Source organism: Panthera onca, chromosome D1, assembly GCF_046562875.1.
Source record: "Panthera onca isolate mPanOnc1 chromosome D1, mPanOnc1 haplotype 2, whole genome shotgun sequence".
Lineage (NCBI taxonomy): Eukaryota > Metazoa > Chordata > Mammalia > Carnivora > Felidae > Panthera > Panthera onca.
In genome coordinates this window covers 54,923,713-54,945,827 of record NC_138348.1, presented here as the reverse complement: position 1 = coordinate 54,945,827, position 22,115 = coordinate 54,923,713, and the positions used below count along the sequence as shown (strand labels likewise).

At 38.8% G+C, this 22,115-nt stretch overlaps 1 protein-coding gene and 2 long non-coding RNA genes across 3 annotated transcripts in view; 1 reads left to right on the top strand and 2 right to left on the bottom strand.

Moving 5' to 3' along the window:
* LOC132661346 (uncharacterized) overlaps window positions 1-22,115 on the bottom strand; it is a 78,090-nt gene that overhangs the window by 2,240 nt on the left and 53,735 nt on the right. The window lies entirely within an intron of this gene.
* On the bottom strand, window positions 9,179-10,196 carry LOC132661343 (olfactory receptor 52M1-like). Its single transcript, XM_060605797.3, has one exon. The coding sequence runs from the start codon at window positions 10,130-10,132 to the stop codon at window positions 9,179-9,181; it is 954 nt and encodes a 317-aa protein (XP_060461780.3). The 5' UTR covers window positions 10,133-10,196.
* On the top strand, window positions 12,774-14,389 carry LOC132661347 (uncharacterized). Its single transcript, XR_009602188.1, has 3 exons — window positions 12,774-12,858; window positions 13,584-13,695; window positions 14,067-14,389. It is a non-coding gene; the product is annotated as an uncharacterized LOC132661347 (long non-coding RNA).

The following is a 22,115-nucleotide window of genomic DNA, read 5'->3' as shown; positions in this document are numbered from 1 at the left end:
TTTATTGTATTTTTAAATCTCTGATATTGTACATTTCATCTGATATTGTAATTTTCATAGGTAAACAAATATATTTTACTTCAGACATTAAAATTTTCAAATGTGAAAATTACATTTAGGTATTTTTATATCTTCTGATGCCCCTAATATGCTCAATCTCTCCTCTAGCCTGTTATACCATTACAATTGTATTCTGTATGCTTACTATCTTTATACGCTAATTTTATCATCTGTACTTTGTGATTTGTTTTGATTTTTCTTATGTGTATTTCCTGATAATTAAAAAAAAATATATGTTTATTTTTGAGAAAGAGAGTGTCAGGGGAGGGGCAGAGAGAGAGAGAGGGAGACACAGAATCCAAAGCAGGTCCCAGGCTCTGAGCTGTCAGCACAGAGCCGATGCAGGGCTTGAACTCACTGACTGTGATGTGAGATCATGACCTGAGCCGAAGTTGGTGGTTCAACTGACTGAGCCACCCAGGTGCTTCATATTTCCTGGTAATATTTTGAGTGAATGCAAGATGTGTTGAATTTTACTTTTGGGTACTGGATACTTCTGTGTTCATACACACATTGTTGGGCTTTATTCTGGGTCATGGTTATGTTGTTGGAAACAATGTGATCCTTTAGGTTTTGCTTTTAGGCTTTGTTAGTCAGGACTCAACAGCTTTCAGTTTAGGCTTAATTTGTTATCACTACTGAGAAAAAAAGCATTTTTGAAAAAAAAAAATCTTAGGACTCATGAGGATTTCCACTCCAGCTTGTGGGAAAAGAACTATTCCCAGCCCTGTGTGAGAACTGGAGATTGTTTCCTCTAAGACTCTTGGGTGGTCTTTCCTTAGTTTCAGTGATTTCCTCCCATAAAAGTAGTGAATGGTACTCAGGTCAAGACTGCAGATCTCCAGTACATTCTCTCTCTTTTCTGGTATTCCAACCTATGAACTCTAGCTCCCTCAAACATTTATGTTTGAGATATTATTTGTGGTGTCACATGCATAAGCTTAGAAGTCAGATTTTTAAAAAGAGTATGTGATCCCCTAAGTAGAGGGAACAAATCAAAAGAACATAGCCATGTCCTGGCATGGAGGTGGAATGACATGAAAGCAGGCATGGCCCTCAGAATCTAAGGACATGTGGAGTTGGATAGAAAGTTGGAGAAGTCATGAGGTGATAGAATGTCCATAAACTGTAGAATATGCTAAAGTTGTACATATATCTTGTAGATTCCAAAACTCCTAATTGTCTAAAAATGTTGGTCTGTAGAATAGGAGAACAAAATGGTATACTCAGAATTTTCATTTGTTATTTTCTTCAGCCTTTTAATATTTACATTATTGTATGTTTTATAATATAAAATATAATGGTATGTAATGGTTAAGTACATATTACATAATGTACATTTATATGTAGATATAATACTTGTCTAATATTTGCATATGTATAAGTATACATATACACATGTATGTGAATGATCAAGTTTATGGTCTACTGGCTTGGATTTCCTCGATCTACTCCAGTCATGCACATCTCTTTCTTGAGGAAGCATGTTCTGGTTTCTGCTCTAATCCCAGCATTAGATTCCTCCTTCTTCCCAGGAATGGCACTTGGTCTACATTTCAAGCAGTTTTGACATCAAGTAGAGTTGAATTCTAAAATATTTCTATCATCACTCTTTGGAGAGTTCCTTGCCCACTGGCGTTTGGGAAGCTTAGTGAGTTAGAGACAGATATACTAACCTTACTAGAAGCAGACTAAAGAATGGTCCTCACTGCTCCCTTCAGTGTAGAGCTGACTCCACAAAGACATGACTAAAATCCAGGGGTCTGAGGAGCTCTTGGGTATGAGTCCAGTTTGGGGGATGTCTAGTCACTTTTGGTAGTTGAGTTCCTACATTCCTGAGACCTCCCTCTAAGAATGTATCTGGTTAGTCCTGGTTTTGTACCCCTCCTTAGTTCTGAAGCTTTCCTTTTGTGACACTGGGGCTGTAAAAACACTTTTTAAAAAGACAAATGCTAGGATTTTACAGAAAAAGAAGGATGATGTAAAGTTTGATGGCTAAAAGAGAGCTTGTCCTTATTTTAAACAGATGATGGGTATCAAAATATTTTTTATAATACTAAATACATTTAGAATTTTGATATAGCAGTTTGATTTTAAAATGCCAATGTTTAATGTAATCTGGGAATTATATATTTTAATTTAATTAGATACAAATTCTATATGTAAACTTGATTTTGAAAAATTATACACCTCTTTATGCAGTTAAGGAGTTCACTTACACAAAGTCAGAGAATCTCTTCTCTAAAGCACATATACAGACCCTAGTGTTTGACTTGAAACTTCTAGAATGGGCAGGATTTAGATGGACCTATTTTCATTCCAGAAATGAGAATCAGTAGTTTCCAGTTCAGGACTGTAGAGTGATTTTATGTCTCAATCTCTAATGATGTTAAGCACTAACTGAGGAACTAATATTATGTCCGTTGCAGGGTCAACTGATAGATAAGTATGAAAATATGTGACCCTTAATAATGATTGCTAAGTGTATTGTTAGCATTTGAGTTGGACTATTGGTATAACAAACAGCTATCTATTACCCTAAAGGTTTTTTCTGAAGACTTAAGACAGTAATGTCTTAATTGTGTCAAGTTTTATAATACCTGGAGGATATGTAATTTGATCATCTCATCCATCTGAACTTAAAGAAATTCATACTTTCATAAGTTCATTCATCTATCCAAACATTTATTGATTCCTTAAATATGTTATGGGTGGCATTTTTGTACTCATGAGTTATACGGTCAGAACAATAGGGCAGTGTTATAGGAGACCAAATGTGAGTGACTCATATCAAAAAACCTTAAATGCTAGAGCTAGAATCACTGCCTCTTTCAGCACACAATTCTTAACAGCCCATTCTGCCTGAATTCTGTCCTATAATATGCTTAGTTGTAGCCTTTTTTTTTTTTTTTCCTTTGGTGACTGCTTCAAAGTTTTGCCCAAGAATTACTTTGGAGTCTAAGTGCAGTCTATTTGATGACTGACACCATGCTTCTTCCAGTCTCCTGACTTTGGCTGGTCTTCTTACTTCTAAGCTTCTGTCATTACCAGCAATATCACCCACAGGAAAGGGAGTGTGTAGATACATGAATGGAAGGAAGATGTCTGGATGCTGTATCATCAGAAATGGAGGTTTACGTCCTCATTCAATGGAGATAAAAATTGCAGGAAGCCGAGTCTGCTCAAAGATCCTTAATGGAATATTGCTCCCATATCTGGTGCTCAAAGGCAATGACCAAGAGAAGACCAGAATGGAAAGTCACTATTTTTAAATTTAGAACCTAAAAAAGGAGTTTAGGGGTCATCTTCTAAAATCTTATTTTATAGGTGCCAACAAAGTTCCCAAATTAGTAGGTCATATAGTCATTGGTACTCCACTATATGTGTTTAAAAATAGTCTCTCATGATCCACATAAGAGTGAAAACATATGGTATCTGTCTTTCTCTGTATGACTTATCTCACTTAGCATAACACTCTCCAGTTCCACCCGTGTTGTTACAAAAGGCCATATTTCACTCTTTCTTATTGCCATACAATATATTCTATTGTATATATAAACCACAACTTCTTTAGCCATTCATCAGTTGATGGACATTTAGGCTCTTTCCATAATTTGGCTATTGTTGAAAGTGCTGCTATCAACATTGGGGTACAAGTGCCCCTGTGCATCAGCACTCCTGTATCCCTTGGGATCATGAGAAACTTAAGACTATGGGGGAGGGGAAGGGAAAAATAAAGTTAGAGAGGGAGGGAGCCAAACCATAAGAGACTCTTAAAAACTGAGAATAAACTGAGGGTTGATGGGGGGGTAGGAGGGAGGGTAAAGTGGGTGATGGGCATTGAGGAGGACATCTGTTGGGATGAGCACTGGGTATTGTATGGAAACCAACAATAAATGTCATAATAAAAAAATAAAAATTATCATAAAATGGTATAGCTTGGTTTTATAGATGAACATAATTTTCACACACAAAAATTATTAATTCAGAAACCTAGAAGTTCAGGGAGACTTGGGAAGATTTATACTGGGGAAACCTGCCAGTCAAGAAGGTATTTCTCTTATGTAAGACTATATTCTTAACCCAGAAAAGACTTTGAAAGATAATGAGGCACTCAACAGAGGGTGTGCTTGAAGAAAATGTGGAATAATTACCTGTACCAAGTTTCTTAGTTTGGGCCTATAAGCGTTAAAGTAATGTTCATAAATTTGTCATTTAACTCTAAGAAGTTTTTCCTCGAGTCAAGATAGGAACTGGAATAGTATCTTTCCTGTTGATCCACAATTCAAAATAGAATTATTCAAAGCTTAACTGTCTATAAACAGATGACAGTAAGTGAGCCTGATCTACTTTGAGGCACTTGCGTTAAGCTACAGCAGTCAGCAGGACCTCTGGTTAAACAGAAATCACTCTGTTGAATGATTCTTCTTTCTTGGTTATTGGTTCATCTCAACAGAAGATGGCCCAGCAGAGGGAATGGTAGTACAGTGATAACATGGTGGTGGAAACAGATCTCAGACACAGTGGTGGAACCAAGTTTCAAACCCAAGTCAATGAGCCTTCATGAAATCAAATAACTTCCCCAAAGCCAGTTGCCTCATTTTCAAAATAGTATAGTATCTATATCTGAGGGTTTGAGGATTTAATTAGTTAACTTCTATAAAGTAACTTATATACTCAGGTTCATATGTGGCAAAAAAAAAAGTTTTATAAAAGATAGTTGTGATGACACTAAATTCTATATTTTTAAATGTTTATTTATTTTTTTTTTTTGAGAGAGTGTGAGCAGGGGAGGGTCAGAGAGAGAAGAAGACAGAGGATCTGAAGTGAGGTCTGCACTGACAGTAGTGAGCCTGATGTGGGGGTTGAATCCACCAACCATAAGAGCTGAAGTTGGACACTCAACCAACTGAGCCACCCAGGGGTCCCCCTGTATAGTTTTAAGCGGTATGCGCCACTGCTTCCCTTTAGTTGTAGCCTTGTAATCTCTCAGGTATAGGAAAGCTCTCAATGACATAGATCCTCTCCTCAAAGCCTTGTGTTGCAGTAATGCATGTCCCATGTATGCTTAACTTTTAGTTTGTTAACTTTTTGTTCTAGTCTCAGGGTAAAACATTTCTCTATTAGTGAGCTATCCTAACCCTATGAATAATTTCTTATTGGCAACAGGAGTGTTTAGGAAGATAAAATGAATCATTAAAGAGGTAAAAGTGAGGTCCTGCCTATTGTAAAAGAGTACATAGAGTAGTACTGACTGGATTTTCCTTCCTGCCTTAGATTGGATGAGGGTGGGTATAGAAAAAAAAATCTCATCAATTATGGTTTGATTAGGAAGGCAGAACCACTATGAATGATATGGAATAAGGGGTTGATTATGGGTATTAGACCTTAAGGAATTAAGGGATCTGGTGAACTATATGGAAGACTATGTGTCTGAAGTGACCCTACAATTCAGCAGGACCAACACTCAGAAAATCTGGATGTGGACTGGAAGAGTAAAGAATAAGGATAAGCGTCTCCCAAAGATGAACTGGAACCTACAGAGAAAGCCTCAAATCCACGTCACTCACTGCCTCCAACCTTTACAATGCAGGGGACTGGAAGAAAGAGCTACCTTTTACCATGGAGCTGAGCACACACCTTACCCAGGGTCTGGATAAATGGAAGGAGATACAGCAGAAGATGAAGGAATTGTGGGTTCAGTGGCTACTCCTTGCGCACAAGGTGAGCCCATAGGATCAGGGAGCTAGAAGGAGCTACAGCATCATTGGGCACTCTACACAAGCCTTTAGAAAATAATGGTTGCTCTTTCACCACTGCCTTCTAATCTCACAGAAATAGGCCTTCCAGCCAGCCCTAACCAGGAACCTCACAGGGAAAGGAATTCTGGGAAACAGTTCCACCTTGGCCAGGAAGACACAGTACAATGTCCTAACATTAGATGCATCTGAGAAATCTTGTACTAATCAAGTTGAGAATAACATTAGCTCCTGAGTGGAAAGTCTACCTGTCTACTTACCTATATCGTATATTTGTCTATCTAATCTGCCTATAGCACACAGTGAGATGATTGTATCACTTGAATGATTAGGTCTCACTCTCACTTTCATATCCATCCAACTTTAACAAATAAGGATTGGACCTGAAGATATTTCTTGAAAATGAGTCCTTGCAAGATTCTTATCCAATTGTGAGCAACATAATAAATTTTATACTTGGATAGTGTTGGTTCCGTTTGAATCAAGTGAGTTGGTTTCCCTCATTGCTGAAGAAAAATGTGAACAACCATATTACTCTCCAAGAAGGAGATTTGTGCTTGTCAGGCAAGATTTCCAGAGGTATAGATCCCTCAGATCTTAGGTTTTTATTTAATATTTTGCAGAGCCACTTCTCAAGCTCAATTCTAGAATTCTCAATTCTAGAATCCAGTCATAGAAGATCCGAACAGTCAGGGATTTCTATTTTACCTTTCTAACAGGACAGAAGATTCTTGGCTTTTATGTTCAAAAGCCTTGATCCAGAAAGACAAAAGATTTATAAGGGCATCCGATCTGAAAAAAAATGTGGTGGGGTATCTGATCTGGCAGAACAGGTTTATTTTTCTGGCTTTAGATTAGGTTAGGCACAAAGACCCTATGTGCCTGGCAGAACGAAGGACATTAGTTGGAACCATGACTTTTACTCCCTGGCTCTCAAGGCTCCAAGTGGTGTTGAAGTGGATCCTAAGCATTCCTGAGGCACAAGTGAGACAAAGAGTTGGCTGAAAGAAAATAAGAGTGGCCACTCTGACCACTTTGCACACAGCCTTGTTACTGGGGCAAAGGAATGAGAACTAGAAGGATACAGAGTAAACAATCCTTGCCAGGGTCCTGTGGGAATGGGATTACAAATCTCAGTGGATCAACAGTACCAGAGAATCCAGTAGAGAATCTTCTCTCCAGAAGATTTCTGTGGGAAATTGACTTTGAATAAGATGTTCAATTATTGGACTTATTTGTCATGTCCCCATCCTGTATTCACGAGGGTACATTCGCTTCCATCATGCTCTGAGCTCACACCTTCATGAAAGTCCATGAAAGCCCAGACATGACTACATTTGACAATGGGATTAAATGCTTTACTGTAACTCAGCTCAACCCTGAGTCTGATAGGTATGGGTGTTGTCATGGGTGGTTGTCCCTGGATGGAGTGGGAGCACCCATCCACGTGGTATTTTCTCCTTTTTGCTCTCATTCAGTGCCATAGGGGGATGAAGTTGGAGATGCTTGGTATTCGGTTTTGGACATTGGTAGACATGGAAGATCATCTAGAAGTATCATATTGTGGTATATCTGAGATTGTTTGGCTATAGAGTTCTTGTACTAACCCTGCTGTATGCAATTAAACCCTGAATAAAAGTCCTGGATCTCCATACACACTGTTTTATGTAGCATAAATCATGGACTTTATACAATATGCCAAAGAACTATTCTATGATGAAGGTTTCTTTTCATTCCCTTCAGCATTGGTGCCACTGATGGATTTGGGCATGATTTTTCTTAATTTTCTCCAAAGCCCAGGGTTATGGTCAGGAGATAATTCTGTAAAACAAACTTTTAGCTCTGAGGCTTCTATATTATCTTTTAATCAACTCCTATTTTAAAAATATCAGCGGGTATATTATATTTGGCACCAAAATTATGTTCATAGAACATAACTTTTCTAAAATAGGTGAACTTGGGTTTGGCACTGGACTTCAGAGTCCTTGATAAGGAGATGAGGGAATAAGCACTCCTCACCCCAAAACAATGGAGGAAAATCAATATGCTCTAAGCAGCGTCAGACATAGGATTCTGAGGAAATAAAATATCGCAAACTCTCTTCTAAGTTTTAGTTTAAACCCCTAGCTAGATAAAAATTTGTGTTTTCCTTGAAAATTTTTTGGATGATAGGAGGTTTGAATATTGCTGTGGCTTTATCATTGGCTTCTTTAGATTATACTTTCAAAATATTAAGAGGATTTATTTTTAACCTAAGGTAAGTCACTTTAGATTTTGTAATGGTTTGTAAACTGAGGGTAAATGAGCATTTTAGACTTAAAGTCTAAAATATTTCAGAACTAAAATGGATATACCATAATTCTGAAACACTAGAATTGGGAATTGCTTTTTCATGCGTTACCACAAAATTCTTGTAGGTTTCTAGCCTGAAGTAATCATCTCGTTATAGAATTTATATGATTAACAAAAAGGGTCTAATCATAACAAAATAAACCAAGAATTTTCCAAAAGGATCTGAAGTTATTTCCTCATTTGTATCTACCACTGGGTCTTCGCTTAATCTCATCACTTTTACTGTATTCTCTACCTAACTTCTTTCCTGTCAATAATCCCACCGTTACTTTCTTCCCTTTTTGTTATTATTTCAGTGTAGCTACTGTCCTTCACGACCATCTCAGAACCTTTAAAACAAAAATCTAATGTCCTTCTGTCTCCTCTTCCCTTCTTTCAATTAGTTATTAAGAGGAGATGTGGGATATTGCATTTACATTTATTTAGATGGAAGAATGACCTGGCTTGAGGATTAACTCCTATGGGCAGTGAGGTCCAGTCCAAAACCTATTAGATTAAGATTTCCCACATTCATGTTGCCTCCATCCTCAACAAAAGGTCTTTTCTGTGGCAAGCCAAAAGGGTTGGAAAAAGATTGCTAATGCAGTTGAATTTTTCGAGGTCTTTACTAACAATTTGCAAATTGTCTTCAAGAAGGTATTAGGGTATAATTTTATCTTCTACAAGTTGTGCAAAACATACCCCAAAAAGAAACTAGAAATCCTTTACAAAAAATGTCAAAGATAGAAATAATCTTACTCCTGTGGTTGGCATGCTTGTGTCTTATAATTTTATGAAGTTGAATATGAAAAGGGATACTATGTAAGAACTCATGCCCTGATTTCCCCATTCAGATATTCTCTCCACTGAGAAAATCCATAGTCAAATGGAATATATTCTAGTATTCTTCTTAGACCCTTATCTCCCACAAGTCAGGAAAGACCTAATTGCATGGGTGTTATTTCATTGGCTTCCCCAGTCAGAGCCTTTTTGTGTAAGTATCTGTATGCCCCACAGATGCAGAAGAGTCACTTGGGTTGAGACTCTGCCTTAAGGATGTGGAGAAATCTCTCTCGTATCTGTTTGGTACGGACAGCATAGACAACTGGGTTGAGGATGGGTGGGATGAGGAGGTAAAAGTTGGCCAAAAGGATATGGATATGGGGAGGCACATCATGTCCAAAGCGGTGAGTGAGAGAAGAAACAGCAATGGGGATATAGAAGACAAGAATGGCACAAATATGAGAACTACATGTCCCTAGGGTTTTAAGCCTAGCCTCAGGGGTGCCCAATCCCATTACAGCCTTGAAAATCATCACATAGGAGGCGGTGATGGCTAATGAATCCAAGATCAATACCAGGAAGCCAATTCCCATTCCGTAAAAGTTGTTGACTGTTGTGTCACCACATGCCATGGTGACTACAGCCATGTGCTCACAATAGGAATGGGCAATGATTTGGGTCCGGTAAAGGGGCAGCCTCAGGCGAATCATCAAAGGTAGGGGTCCAATGTAGAGTACTCCACGGAGGAGGGCAGCCAGGCCCAAACGACCCACCACTGCATGAGTGAGCACTGAGGTGTGGTGTAATGGGTCACAAATAGCGACATAGCGATCAAAAGCCATGGCAAGGAAGATGCCGGACTCAACAGTGGCAAAGCAGTGGATGAAGAACATCTGAGTCAAGCAGGCATCCAGGTCAATGTTGCGGGCACCAAACCAGAAGATAGCTAGCAGTTTGGGCATGGTAGAGGTTGACAGGACCAAGTCAATGACAGCCAACATGCATAGGAAGAAGTACATGGGTTGGTGCAGGCTGCGTTCCATCTTTATCACCGCCAGGATGGTCACATTCCCCACCACAGCCACCAGGTACATAGAGCTGAAGGGGATAGAAAGCCAGATGTGCAGGGACTCCAGCCCTGGAATTCCAGTAAGCCAGAAAGAACTAGGCACCAAGCAGGCATTGTTAGATATGAACATGTTTCAGGGAGTGGAATATCCAGGAGATAGTAGCTCTTAGTTTTAGACTTTTATTCTTATGAGAGAGATTGTCTCTGGAAACTGTAGACTACTAGATTCTTATTTTCATCCTGTGCAACTGGTGGAACCTATAATAAAGAATTCTGAATGTCTACTTGAAGATTGGCATGTTACATATTTTATTAAAGAAACTATGCATGAAAACACCCAATGGTAAATGTAGAAACAGGAATGCTTATGACTTCTGATAAAATGCCCTACTTCACCCTAGAAGTCTCCTCAAAATGGTTCACCCCCTTTGGTCCAGTTTTCTTGTTTTGGGAAGTACTTCCTAAAGGAAATGGAAACTACAGAAAAGTTCTATGTGCAATGATTAAATGTATATACATGTAATGTGTTTAGCTCAGTGCCTGCATATACTTTTCTGTATAAATAGTAGCATTAATAACATTGATTAGCTATTTGCAACTGTTTATTTCATAATGAAAATTTAGAAGTGTGTATTCAAATAAAGCATTGCTTAAGTTGTAGAACATCCATTGAATGAATTAGAATTAGGTTTATAATATTTTTAGCCCTATGTATTTACCTGGTAAAATGTTTACATCATTACAGTGAGGGGATGGCAGGAGGCAGATTGAACTACTATGTAGTTTCATTAAAATATGTGTCAAGGGGCGCCTGGGTGGCTCAGTTGGTTAAGCATCCGACTTCGGCTCAGGTCACGATCTCACTGTCCAATGAGTTCGAGCCCCGCGTTGGGCTCTGTGCTGACTGCTCAGAGCCCAGAGCCTGTTTCAGATTCTGTGTCTCCCTCTCTCTCTGACCCTTCCCCGTTCATGCTCTGTCTCTGTCTCAAAAATAAATAAACGTTAAAAAAAATTAAAAAAAAATACGTGTCAAACGTAACTGAAATGTAAAAACATACCCTTAATTTTCTTCCCTTTTTATATGTGTACATTCAGTCTTCTAAAAGTGGACAAGGGCTTTAAAAATGGTCTTAGATCTATCAAAACCCAATCAAAAACAGAGGGACAATTTACTAAGGAAAATACATCAGTGAGGTACAATTCCCTTCTCTAAGGGTTTAACACTGGATTAGTCCGATTGTCAAATCTAATTGACTTCTTCAAAGATATTTGGCACAGGATCTTATTCTCAAAGAAAAAGATCTTTCATTTAAGGTTGCTCAGATTTCATGGTTACAAGATGAAGAGATGAAGTTCTTTAAGAGAGGAAGTTTAATAGTCTGTCATTAGAGTAAACCTATCTAAGAATCTGGGTATCTAGGAGATGAGTAAAATAAGGTGCATCTTTTTATAAGCTTATCTCACTGGATATTTTGCACATTACCTGATGATAGCAATTAAGGAGAATGGACTAAAAGAAAACAGTTGACAGGATCCTTCTTACTGACCACGTCCTCTTGGTCTCTATTCTTTAAAGAGATGTAAGCATTAAATCACTGGCCATTACTTGTAAAAGACTCATCCACTTCTTGCTCTTCTGCCTTTCAGGCATCTCTAAGAAGCCAGAAATGGGTCCTATTGCTTCACATCCTCAGAGTTCAGAACCTGAGAGTGCAGAGTTTAATTTGGGGCCTGTCCTGTCTTAGGGTTGCCATCCTGCTGTTTCCCGTCAGATTGTCAGCAATAGTCAACAAGTTTCAGCCTCCGCACCCTCACCATTATAGCTTTCTTCACACAGCCATGTTTTTGCTGAGAAGTTTCACCACCATTTTGGTTTTTACATGGGAAATTTCCCCCATTCTTCAAGGCCCATCCCAGATCATCTCTCCCCTAACAAAGCCTTCTTTGGGAACTCTAGTCTACACCACAGTGGGTGGGTAGTCCCTAAATTCCTAATTGTCTGAAGCCCACACACATTTAAAATATTCTTATCTAAAATATAAGTAGCAATTACATTTCCATGGCAAGTAAGCATGAAAATGCCCCTATATAACCTCAGGGATCCCTAATTGTAGCTCCAACACAAGTTTTTACAACTTTTCTCACTTTTTGGTCAGCCACTGATTGGGTGCTGAAAAGAAAAAGTTTTATGAACTTTAAAACATTTCACAAGTGTTCTTGTTACATTAACTCACTGACTTCAGCAATTCCGCAAATTGGGTACTTTAGTATGCCAGTAAGTGATAATGCCAGTAAGCGATAATGTGTGAAGCCACTTCCTCAGAGTTCCAATGTGAGCTTCTATGTCTTCTGGAGAAGACAAGAAAGGGAAAGACGTCCTGGAGGCAGCACCACAGGGACAGCTCAGGGCACCAGCTTTGCCACCTAACAAACCAGATTTCCATTCCAGACCTTTATCTCACTCTATATCTGGGAAAGTAGTCTAAACTCTTTGTCTTTTTCATAAAAAAATGGGAATATCAACTGCAAAGGATAATTATAAAAGACAAATGAAGTATGCAATTCTTGGTGTAGGGCGGCAAATTTCTCTACTTGAATTCTTACTGTTCACTATGGGGAGTAGACCAGAATCATAGATTCTGCAAATTGGCAGTTTCCTAGGTTTCTCTGTTACATGGGACATCTTTGAGGAAGTCTCAGAAGTCCAGTAATTAGAGATGAGACAGGGATTTCAAGGGAACATTAATCAACATGCAATTTTATCTTACAGCAGGGAGAATGCCTGAAGTGTTCTCAAAAAATATTGTGATAAACTACCATCCTAAAGCAGAAAGGGGCCTGATTACTCAATGCAGGGTAGGTTGCTTATCACAAAAGGAATTAATGTTCATAGGATGGACTTAAACTCCCAGATTTCTAATTTTGATTTGTACCAGACCCAGTTTAGTCAATGAAACTGTAATCAAATTTTGTGCTAGGACAAGCAGAATATGAACATATATATAAAAATAAAATCCACTAAAAGTTGATAATTGGCATCTTAAGTGGTGGTTTGAACTATGTTGTGGCACCGGAATTGTGTCACTTTACCCACAATATTCCAGAGAAATATTTTGTGTCAGCCCACATAAAGGCATTCCTACTTGGGACATTGGTGACCAGTGTCTGCAAGTCCTAGAAAAAGCATCCTGATGGGTCCAAGCCTCCTGAGAAAGGTTTTGCTATGGAAAATTAAACATGGGTTAGCAGTAAGAGACGTAGGTTCAAATACTAACTCCGCTGGTTTGGGCTCTAACTTAGGGAGCATACACTCTCTGCCTCAGTTTTCTGTCCTGTTTTCCAGTGTGTTAAATGAAGGAAATAACTACTTTAGGGCTACTTCATGTATTAAGTGACCTGTTTATAATTGTGTGTGCATGGAAGGTCAAGTGTTAGGATGCCTGGCCTCTGGAATAGGCGCTGTGTTTCCCCTCTTCCTACTCCTCCCCTCCATTCTTTGCCCTCTTCCACAGAACAGACACACAGTACTGTTTCCTTCCATATGGCTTTACTGACTCCATATCCTTCTTTCCTAACTATAGGAGAAGCTTTTTAAGACATGGGTATAATCATTGAAGAGACATGCTGGTGGTGTAAGGATCAACTTAGGAGAGGTTGTCTGACTGTGGAGCAAGAGACCAGAGGTCCAATCAGGTTGGAATAGTCCAACTTTTCCTCTTGTGTTCTGATGGACAGTACTAGGCAATGAGGCCTCCGGCCTTGGGGTTTCTCCTCTTTCTTCATAACCCAGGCCAAATTGTGCTCTATTCTACTTTTGACTAGACCCAGGAAGAAGATAAGCCCTGGTTGGACCAGAAGACAAATGTAGTTTCTAGAACTTGGGGTTTGCTCCCACTGACTTTGACTCCCTCACTGGACTGTACTTACTCATTGGGGGTGCCGTCCTCAGAGCTCTAGGCTATGTTCCTTCCAGTGGTCCCCTTTTGTCTGGATGGTTAGTTTAGAGTCAAGGGGAGGCCATAGCCCTGATCTCTTCACTATTTTCTCCTGTGTTCTTTATCCAGGTGCTGAAAATAGCCAGTTATTTCTCAAGGGCTGCACAAAGAAACCTGTGCCCTTCCCTCTGGACCTTCAGTTACCACCCCCTTGGGAGCTGTTGTCCTAATCCCACTCCACCCCCAGGACTATAGACTTAATTCCTACTCTCCTACTGGGGCTTGTTCTAGTCCCAGGTCTCAGACACCTAACCCTCAAACTTGAGGTACTCAAAGTCTCCAAGAGGGACACTGGGAGGGAGTTCACAAGAGAAGGCTGAAAAAAACCATCAGATGCTGGTATAATTGATATGGATACTTTTGGGTCAATTATTATGTTATTTAAAAACAAGATCTAAAAAAGAGGTTAGAGTGGGAGAGAGCCAAAGCATAAGAGACTGTTAAAAACTGAGAACAAACTGAGGGTTGATGGGGGGTGGGAGGGAGGGGAGGGGAGGGTGGGGGATGGGTATTGAGGGCACCTTTTGGAATGAGCACTGGGTGTTGTATGGAAACCAATATGACAATAAATTTCATATATTGGAAAAAAAAATAAAAAATAAAAATAAAAACAAGATCTAAGCTGTGCGTAGATATACTTTACACACTATGTAGATTTCACTAACATTGTAATTTTCCCTTCTGCTTTTTAAAAAGTCATGTTTGATTAAAAATAAAGATTTGTAATCACAAGTTACACTGTGTGTCCAGGTCTGTGGTTACTTTAACTTTCACTTCTCAGAGTAGCGAGGCTAGTTTGTTTTTGTATACCAAGTTGTACAAACTTAGTCAACATTTTTTCCATTCAACCTTAGGACAGAATCCTAGAAGGGAAATTACTGACCATTGTGCAGGCTTCATGAATCGTTGTCAACCTGCTTTCCAAAAGCATTCAGTTTGTGTTTAACCCAGTGTCAAATGCATTCATTTGCTAAATTGCCCTTTAGTAATTTTTAAAATACCCATTATATAGATGAGCAAAACAAAACCTTGTTTTCATGTTTTATTTCTACAGAGTGTGAACATTTTCTATATTTAAACAATTTGTGGCCAATGTATTTTGAACAGATTCTTTCCCCATTTTTTTCTAGCAAATATTCTTAAGTGGGGAGAATGATTTCAGAAAATACAGCCAAGATTGGAATTTTATGTTTGCTTTTGCTTTTTAAGTTTTTATTTAAATTCCAGTTAACATATGGTGTAATATTAGTTTCAGGAGTAGGATTTAGTGATTCATTTACATGTAACACCCAGTGCTAATCAAAAGTGCCCTCCTTAATACCCATCACCCATTTAGCTTGTTTCCCACCCACATCCTTTCCAGCAACCCTTGGTTTGTTGTCTGTAGTTAGGAGTCTATTTTATTGTTTGCCTCTCTTTTTACCTATGTTCATCTGTTCTATTTCTTAAATACTACATATGAGTGAAATCATGGTATTTGTCTTTCTCTGACATTTCCTTTAGCATAATACACTCTAGCTCCATCCACATTGTTGCAAATGGCAAGATTTAATTCTTTAATGGCTGAGTAATATTTCATTATATAGATATACACACATACATATGTATGTACACACACACACACACACACACACACACACACACACACCTTCATCCATTCACCAGCCGATGAGCATTTGGGCTCTTTCCATAATTTGACTATTGTTGATAACGCTGCTATAAACATCGGGGTGCATGTGGCCCTTTGACTCTCTATTTTTGTAAATACTTAGTGCAATTGCTGAGTTGTAGGGTAATTCTATTTTTAGCATTTTTTTGAGGAATCCCCATACTGTTTTCTAGAGTAGCTACATCAGTTTGCATTCCCACCAGCAGTGTAAGAGAGTTCCCCTTTGTCCTCATCCTCACCAACATCTGATGTTGCCTGTGTTAGGCTTAGCCATTTTGACAGCTGTGAGGTGGTATCTCCTCATGGTTTTGATTTGTATTTCCTTGATGAGTGATGTTGAGCATTTTTTCATGTGTTGGTTGGCCATCTGGATGTCTTCTTTGGAGAAGTGTCTATTCATGTCTTTTGCCCATTTCTTCACTGGATTATTTGTTTTTGGGGTGTTGAATTTGATAAGTTCTTCATAGATTTTGGATACTAACCCTTTATCAGATATGTCATTTGGAAATATCTTCTATTCCATTGGTTGCCTTTTAGTTTTGCTGATTGTTTCCTTCACTGTGCAGAAGAAGTTTATCTTCATGACATCCCAATTGTTCATTTTTTGCTTTTGTTTCCCTTGCTTTTGGTGATGCGTCTAGTAAGAAGCTGTTATAGTCAAGGTCAAAGAAGTTGCTGCCTGTGTTCTCTAGGATTTTGATGGTTTCCTGCCTTACATTTAGGTAAATTTTTAAAAATATTTTACTTTATTTTTGAAAGAAAGGTCATCCATTTTGAATTTTTGTTTATGGTGTCAGAAAATGGTCCAGTTTCATTTTTCCACATATTGCTGTCCAGTTTTCCCAAAACCATTTGAAGAGACTTTTTCCCCCCAATGGATATTCTTTCCTGCTTTGTTGAAGGTTAGTTGACCACATAGTTGTAGGTCCATTTCTGGGTTAATTCTGTTCCCTTGATTCATGTGTTTATTTTTGTACCACTACCATACTATCTTGAAGATTATATCTTTGTAATGTAACTTGAAGTCCAGAATTATAATGCCTTCAGCTTTTTATCCAAACTGCTTTAGCTCTTTGGGGCCTTTTGTGGTTCCATACAAAATTTTAGAATTATTTGTTCTAGTTCTGTGAAAGATGCTGGTGGACAGAACAGATCAATCAAACTAGAAAGTGGTTCTTTGCAAGATTAAAATTAATAAACCCCTAGCCAGACCTGTCAAAAAGAGAAAGAGCTCAAAATCACAAATAAGAGATCACAACTAACACTACAGAAATACAATTATAGGAGACTATGAAAGATTATATGCCAACAAATTGGGCACATCTGGAAGAAATAGATAAATTCTTAGAAACAAACTACCAAAACTGAAACAGGAAGAAACAGAAAATTTGAACAGACCAATAACCAGCAAATAAACGAAAGCAGCAATAACAAATTTCCCAATAAACAAAAGCCCGGGGGCCAGATGGCTTCCCAGGAGAATTCTACCAAACATTTAAAGAGTTCATACCTATTCTTCTGAAACTGTTCCAAGACATAGAAATGGAAGGAAAACTTCCAAACTCATTCTACAAGGCCAGCATTACCTTGATTCTAAAACCAGAGACCCCACTAAAAAGGTGAATTGTAGGCCAATATCCCTGGTGAGCATGGATGCAAAAATTCTCAACAAAATATGGCAAATTGAATCCAAAAGTACATTACAAGAATCATTCACCATGCTCAAGTATGATTTATTCTTGGGCTGGACTGGTTCAATATTCACAAATCAATATTATATACCACATTAATAAAAGGATAAGAACCATATGATCTTCTCATTCAATCTAGAAAAAGCATTTGACAAAGTACAACATCTATTCTTAATAAAAACCCTCAAGGTAGGGATAGAGGGAACATACCTCAACATCATAAACACCATATACAGAAGACTCACAGCTAGTGAAATCCTCAATGGGGAAAAACAGAGCTTCTCCTCTAAGGTCAGGAACACAACAGGGATGTCCACTCTCATCATTGTTATTTAACATAGTACTGGGGGTCCTAGCCTCAGCAATCAGACAAGGAAGAAGTCACTCAGCAAGGAAGAAGTCAAACTTTAGTTATTCAGAAAATGTGATATTCTATGCAGAAAACCTGGAAGATCTCATCAAAAATTTGCTAAAACTGATACGTGAATTTAGTAGATTCACAGGATATGAACTTAACACACAGAAGTCTGTTGCATTTCCAGACACCAATAATGGAACAACAGAAAGATCAAGGAATCAATCCCATTTACAATTGCATCATAAACCATAAGATACCTAGGAATAAACCTAACTAAAGAAGGTAAAAGACCTGTACTCTGAAAACTATAGAACACTTATGAAAGAAATTGAAGAAGATTACACAAAGAAATGGGAAAACATTCCATGCTTATGGATTGGAAGAATAGTGTTAAAAGTGCTTATACGCCCAAAGCAATTTACACATTTAATGAAAAATTTCCTGTAGAAAGTTCTGACATATACACGAGATACTTTTGCCATCACTGTTAGTAATATAGGATATTCCATCTATGAGAACCCTCGAGATTTCCTAATTTTTCACACAATATTTTCTCTTCTCTATCCTTATTGTCAGGCTCTGAACTCTTATTTCAACCTCCTCACCTGCCTTATGGGCCTCTTACTTTCCTAATTCTCTTCTCTAGTACTCAGGTGCCATTATGAAAATACAAAATTAGTTTATGGGATATCAAACAGCTATATCCTGGGTTAGGCAATGCATTTGCAAAGCAGAACACTGCTTTCTGGCCTTGCTGTTAAGTAGAAAAGCAAAGCATGGCATGTGGTTAATGTGTATCTAGGGGGCACGCCACACTTCCCTTACCTAGTTAATGTATACCTAGGGGCTAGGTCCTGCCTCTGCTCATAAATTCCTTAGACCATGTTATTTCATAGGATATCTTATGCTGTTTTCTACCCTGTTTTCTACATCTGCCCTTTTGAAGTTTTGGGAAAGCCTTAACTTGTTTTTCTGCACATTTTCAATACGTTCTTACTGTCACATAGCCCGTTGACGTATTGCATATTGTTTCCCTAAATGTATGCTTAATAAATAGGCGAGCTTGAGAGAAACTAGGGGAGACATCCTTTAGCCTCCCTCTCTTGACTTGCATAGAGTCTGGAGTAATTCTTTCTGCCACCATCGACTTTACAGCATAAAGCAAAAAGCAGAACCCACAATAGGTGACCCCAACATGATAGCCACATGACTGAGATCGTGATCGCTTAGATATGAAGACTCCAGATGTCAGAATTGACACGTTCCAGGAGAAGAAAGTGAAACCACCTGGACTTCAAACAGACCTCATCCCAGTAAGGGACAGTAGTACCTGCTTGGGTTAACTGCCAACATTTCAAGTATTCAGTGAGAGTATTTTTCTTCTTTACCACGGGCCAACAAATGACAAACAGCTTTTATATTTGAGAACTTCACAGCAGTTTTTAAAAAAATTTTTTTTAAATGTGAAATTTATTGTCAAATTGGTTTCCATACAATACCCAGTGCTCATTCCAACAGGTGCCCTCCTCAATACCCATCACCCACCCTCCCCACAGCCACTTTTAAAGGCAGCTCATTGTACTGTTACAGATTAATTACATTGTTACAAACAATAGGAAAGGTCTAACTGATTTCCCAACCATGGTACAGTTGATCTAGATCTATGGGAACAAGTAGGAAGAAATTTAAAAAGAAAACATGAAAAGGGAAAGAAAGTTCCTGCTTCCATTTTAGTGACCTGGAGTTTAGTCCCTACAGCATTATATCACAGGTAGCCCTAGAGAAGGAACAAATTATAAAAGAAAGCCTAACATCTGCTTCTCCTATGGCACCTCCTACAATGGAGGACAATTTCCCTCTGCCGCCTCCTCCTGTCTCTATTCCTCCTGATTGCTTAAAGCCAATACCTATATCGGAGGGACATAAGCCATTGGTTATGCAGTAATGTTTACAAGAGGGATATGCCGCTAGGGAGCTTCATGCATTCCCCGTCATTACCACTGCTGTACATCAACCTACGCATGAGTCCCTCCCTTTTGCTGCTTTTAAGGAATTGAAACAGTGTTGCAGAGAACGGTATGCAAAGCTCCTTTACTAAGGGGATAATTGAAGCAATAGAAAACAGATATGAAGTGACCCTTTGGGATTAGAAGGCATTAATAAAAGTCATACATTCCCCCACTCAGCATTCTGTGGTGTGGGCTTTAGAATATCAAGGCTGTTCCACACAGGCAATTTGTAATCGAGATTTGAGTATTCCAGTAGGAGTAGAAATGCTACAGGGCATAGGCCATGATACCACAACTCAAGCCCATGCTCGTGTTAGATTATTCCAACAGTACTCTACTATTGCGATTGCTTCCTGGTCTGGAGTCCCTGACACAAAAACAGCTTCCTTTGCTTCTATGTGGCAGGGAGCCACTGAGCCTTGTGTTAATTTCAGGAATAGGCTACAATGGAGTGTTTCCAGACAGATAATGAAGCTGCTCAAGTTTTACTGCAGCAATTGGCCTGCAAAAATGCTAATGAAGACTGCCAGGCCCTTCTCTCTGGTGTAGGTATTCAAGCCAGAGGTATACCTGAATTCATTAGGATGTGCCAAAATGTAGGGACTGAAACACATAAAGCAAAATTCTTGCTATTATGAAGCCATCACCAGCCTCTCATGCCTGCTTTAAATGTGGAAACCCAGGGCACATGCAAAAGGACTGTCACCAACAAAGGGACAAACTAGGAAGTTATCCATTAAGGATTGTCCCAGATGTGGAAAAGGAAAACACTGGCAAAGCCAATCTAAATCCAGTAAGGAAGGACTACCTGTCTTTTGGGAAATGAGAGAAGCGTCAGTCCTCATGCCCCCAATCCCAAGTTGAGCAAAACCATACAAACCCCTGCTCCCTCAGGTTTTTTTAAACCAGGTCAAAGAGGAGTTACAGACTCGCAAGTGGCCACCACAGGAAGTGCTGGACTGGATTTATGCACTACCTCAGAATTTTAAACGAACAAGATCATGTCTATATAATACCCACTGGAGTATCTGGCCCCTTACCCCCTAACACAGTAGGAATTATCCTAGGAAGATCTAGCATGACAAAAAAGGCGATCTTTATGATAACAGCTAATGGATTACATGTCATTCCTCCAGGAACACAATTAGCACAACCATTCCTAATCCCTTTCAAAGTTCCAGGAACTCTAGCCCAACAAGGGGGCAATAAAGGATCTGGAAGCCCAGGATCCACTGAGTTATACTGGACTCAAACCATTCAATCTGACAAACTTTTTTTTAACTGTTACTATAATTGGAAAGCAATTTACAGGGCTAATTGATATTGGAGAAGATGTTTCCAATGAATGTAGCTTTCCATGAATGGCTTGTACAATGGGAAAAAAAGACCTAGCTTCCTAGCTGTTACTAGAGTGGGAGGCACCCATGTACCATTGTAAAGCAAAAGGCCACTCATATGTATCAGGCCAGAAGGACAAACGGATTATGTTCAATCATTTATTCTACCTGTTCCTATGTCTTTATGCGAAAGGGACTTAAAGAATGGAAAGGAGTCAGTCTTTTTAACAGGGGCCATGGTTAAAATTCCTCCCCTTCCCCTGGTATGGAAATCTTCCAGGCCTATTTGAACAGTGGCCCCTAAAAGGGGAATAATCAAAACAAACTAAGAATCTAGGTTTGTAACTGTTGGAGTCCAGTCATACTGAATCTTCCACTAGTCCTTGGAATATACCCATTTTTACAATTCCTAAGAAATCAGGAAAATGGAGATCGTTACATGACCTCAGAGTTCTTAATGCCATTATCCAACCTATGGGGGCGTTACAGCCAGGCTTGCCCAACCCTGCTATTATTCCTTCAACAGGGCCCATTGACCTTAAGGACCATTTTTTACCATACCTCTTGAAAAAGACAAAGAATGTTTCGCCGTTTCTCTACTTGTGACTGATAGCCAAGAGCCTTTGTCTAGATATCAATGGACAATGTCTAGATAACTCAAGGAATGATTAATAGCCCGACTATATGTTGATACTTCATTCAACAAGCCTTACTGCCCACTCAAATTAGGATGGAAATCTTACCATTATATGGATGATATTCTTGCTGCTCCTACACAGGCCTTACTTTTCACAGTATAAACACTTGCAACTTTCCATAAAAGAACATGATTTCAAATAGCTCCTGAAAATGTTCGAATGCAGGAGCATTGGCAATATATAGGACATGGAGTCTTTGCTCAGACAATATGTCCTCAATGCATCTCTTTTTTAATGGTTACTTTTCCAACATAGTTAAGTGATTGAAAACTACAGAAAACCTGGTGGGTAGGTGTCATTACCCTAATTTTTTAATTTAGGTTCCAGTTAGAGTGTAATATTAGTTTCAGGTGTAC

Excerpts from the sequence above, each read along its gene's own strand:
- LOC132661343 (XM_060605797.3), bottom strand. The coding sequence starts at position 10,132 with ATGTTCATATCTAACAATGCCTGCTTGGTGCCTAGTTCTTTCTGGCTT.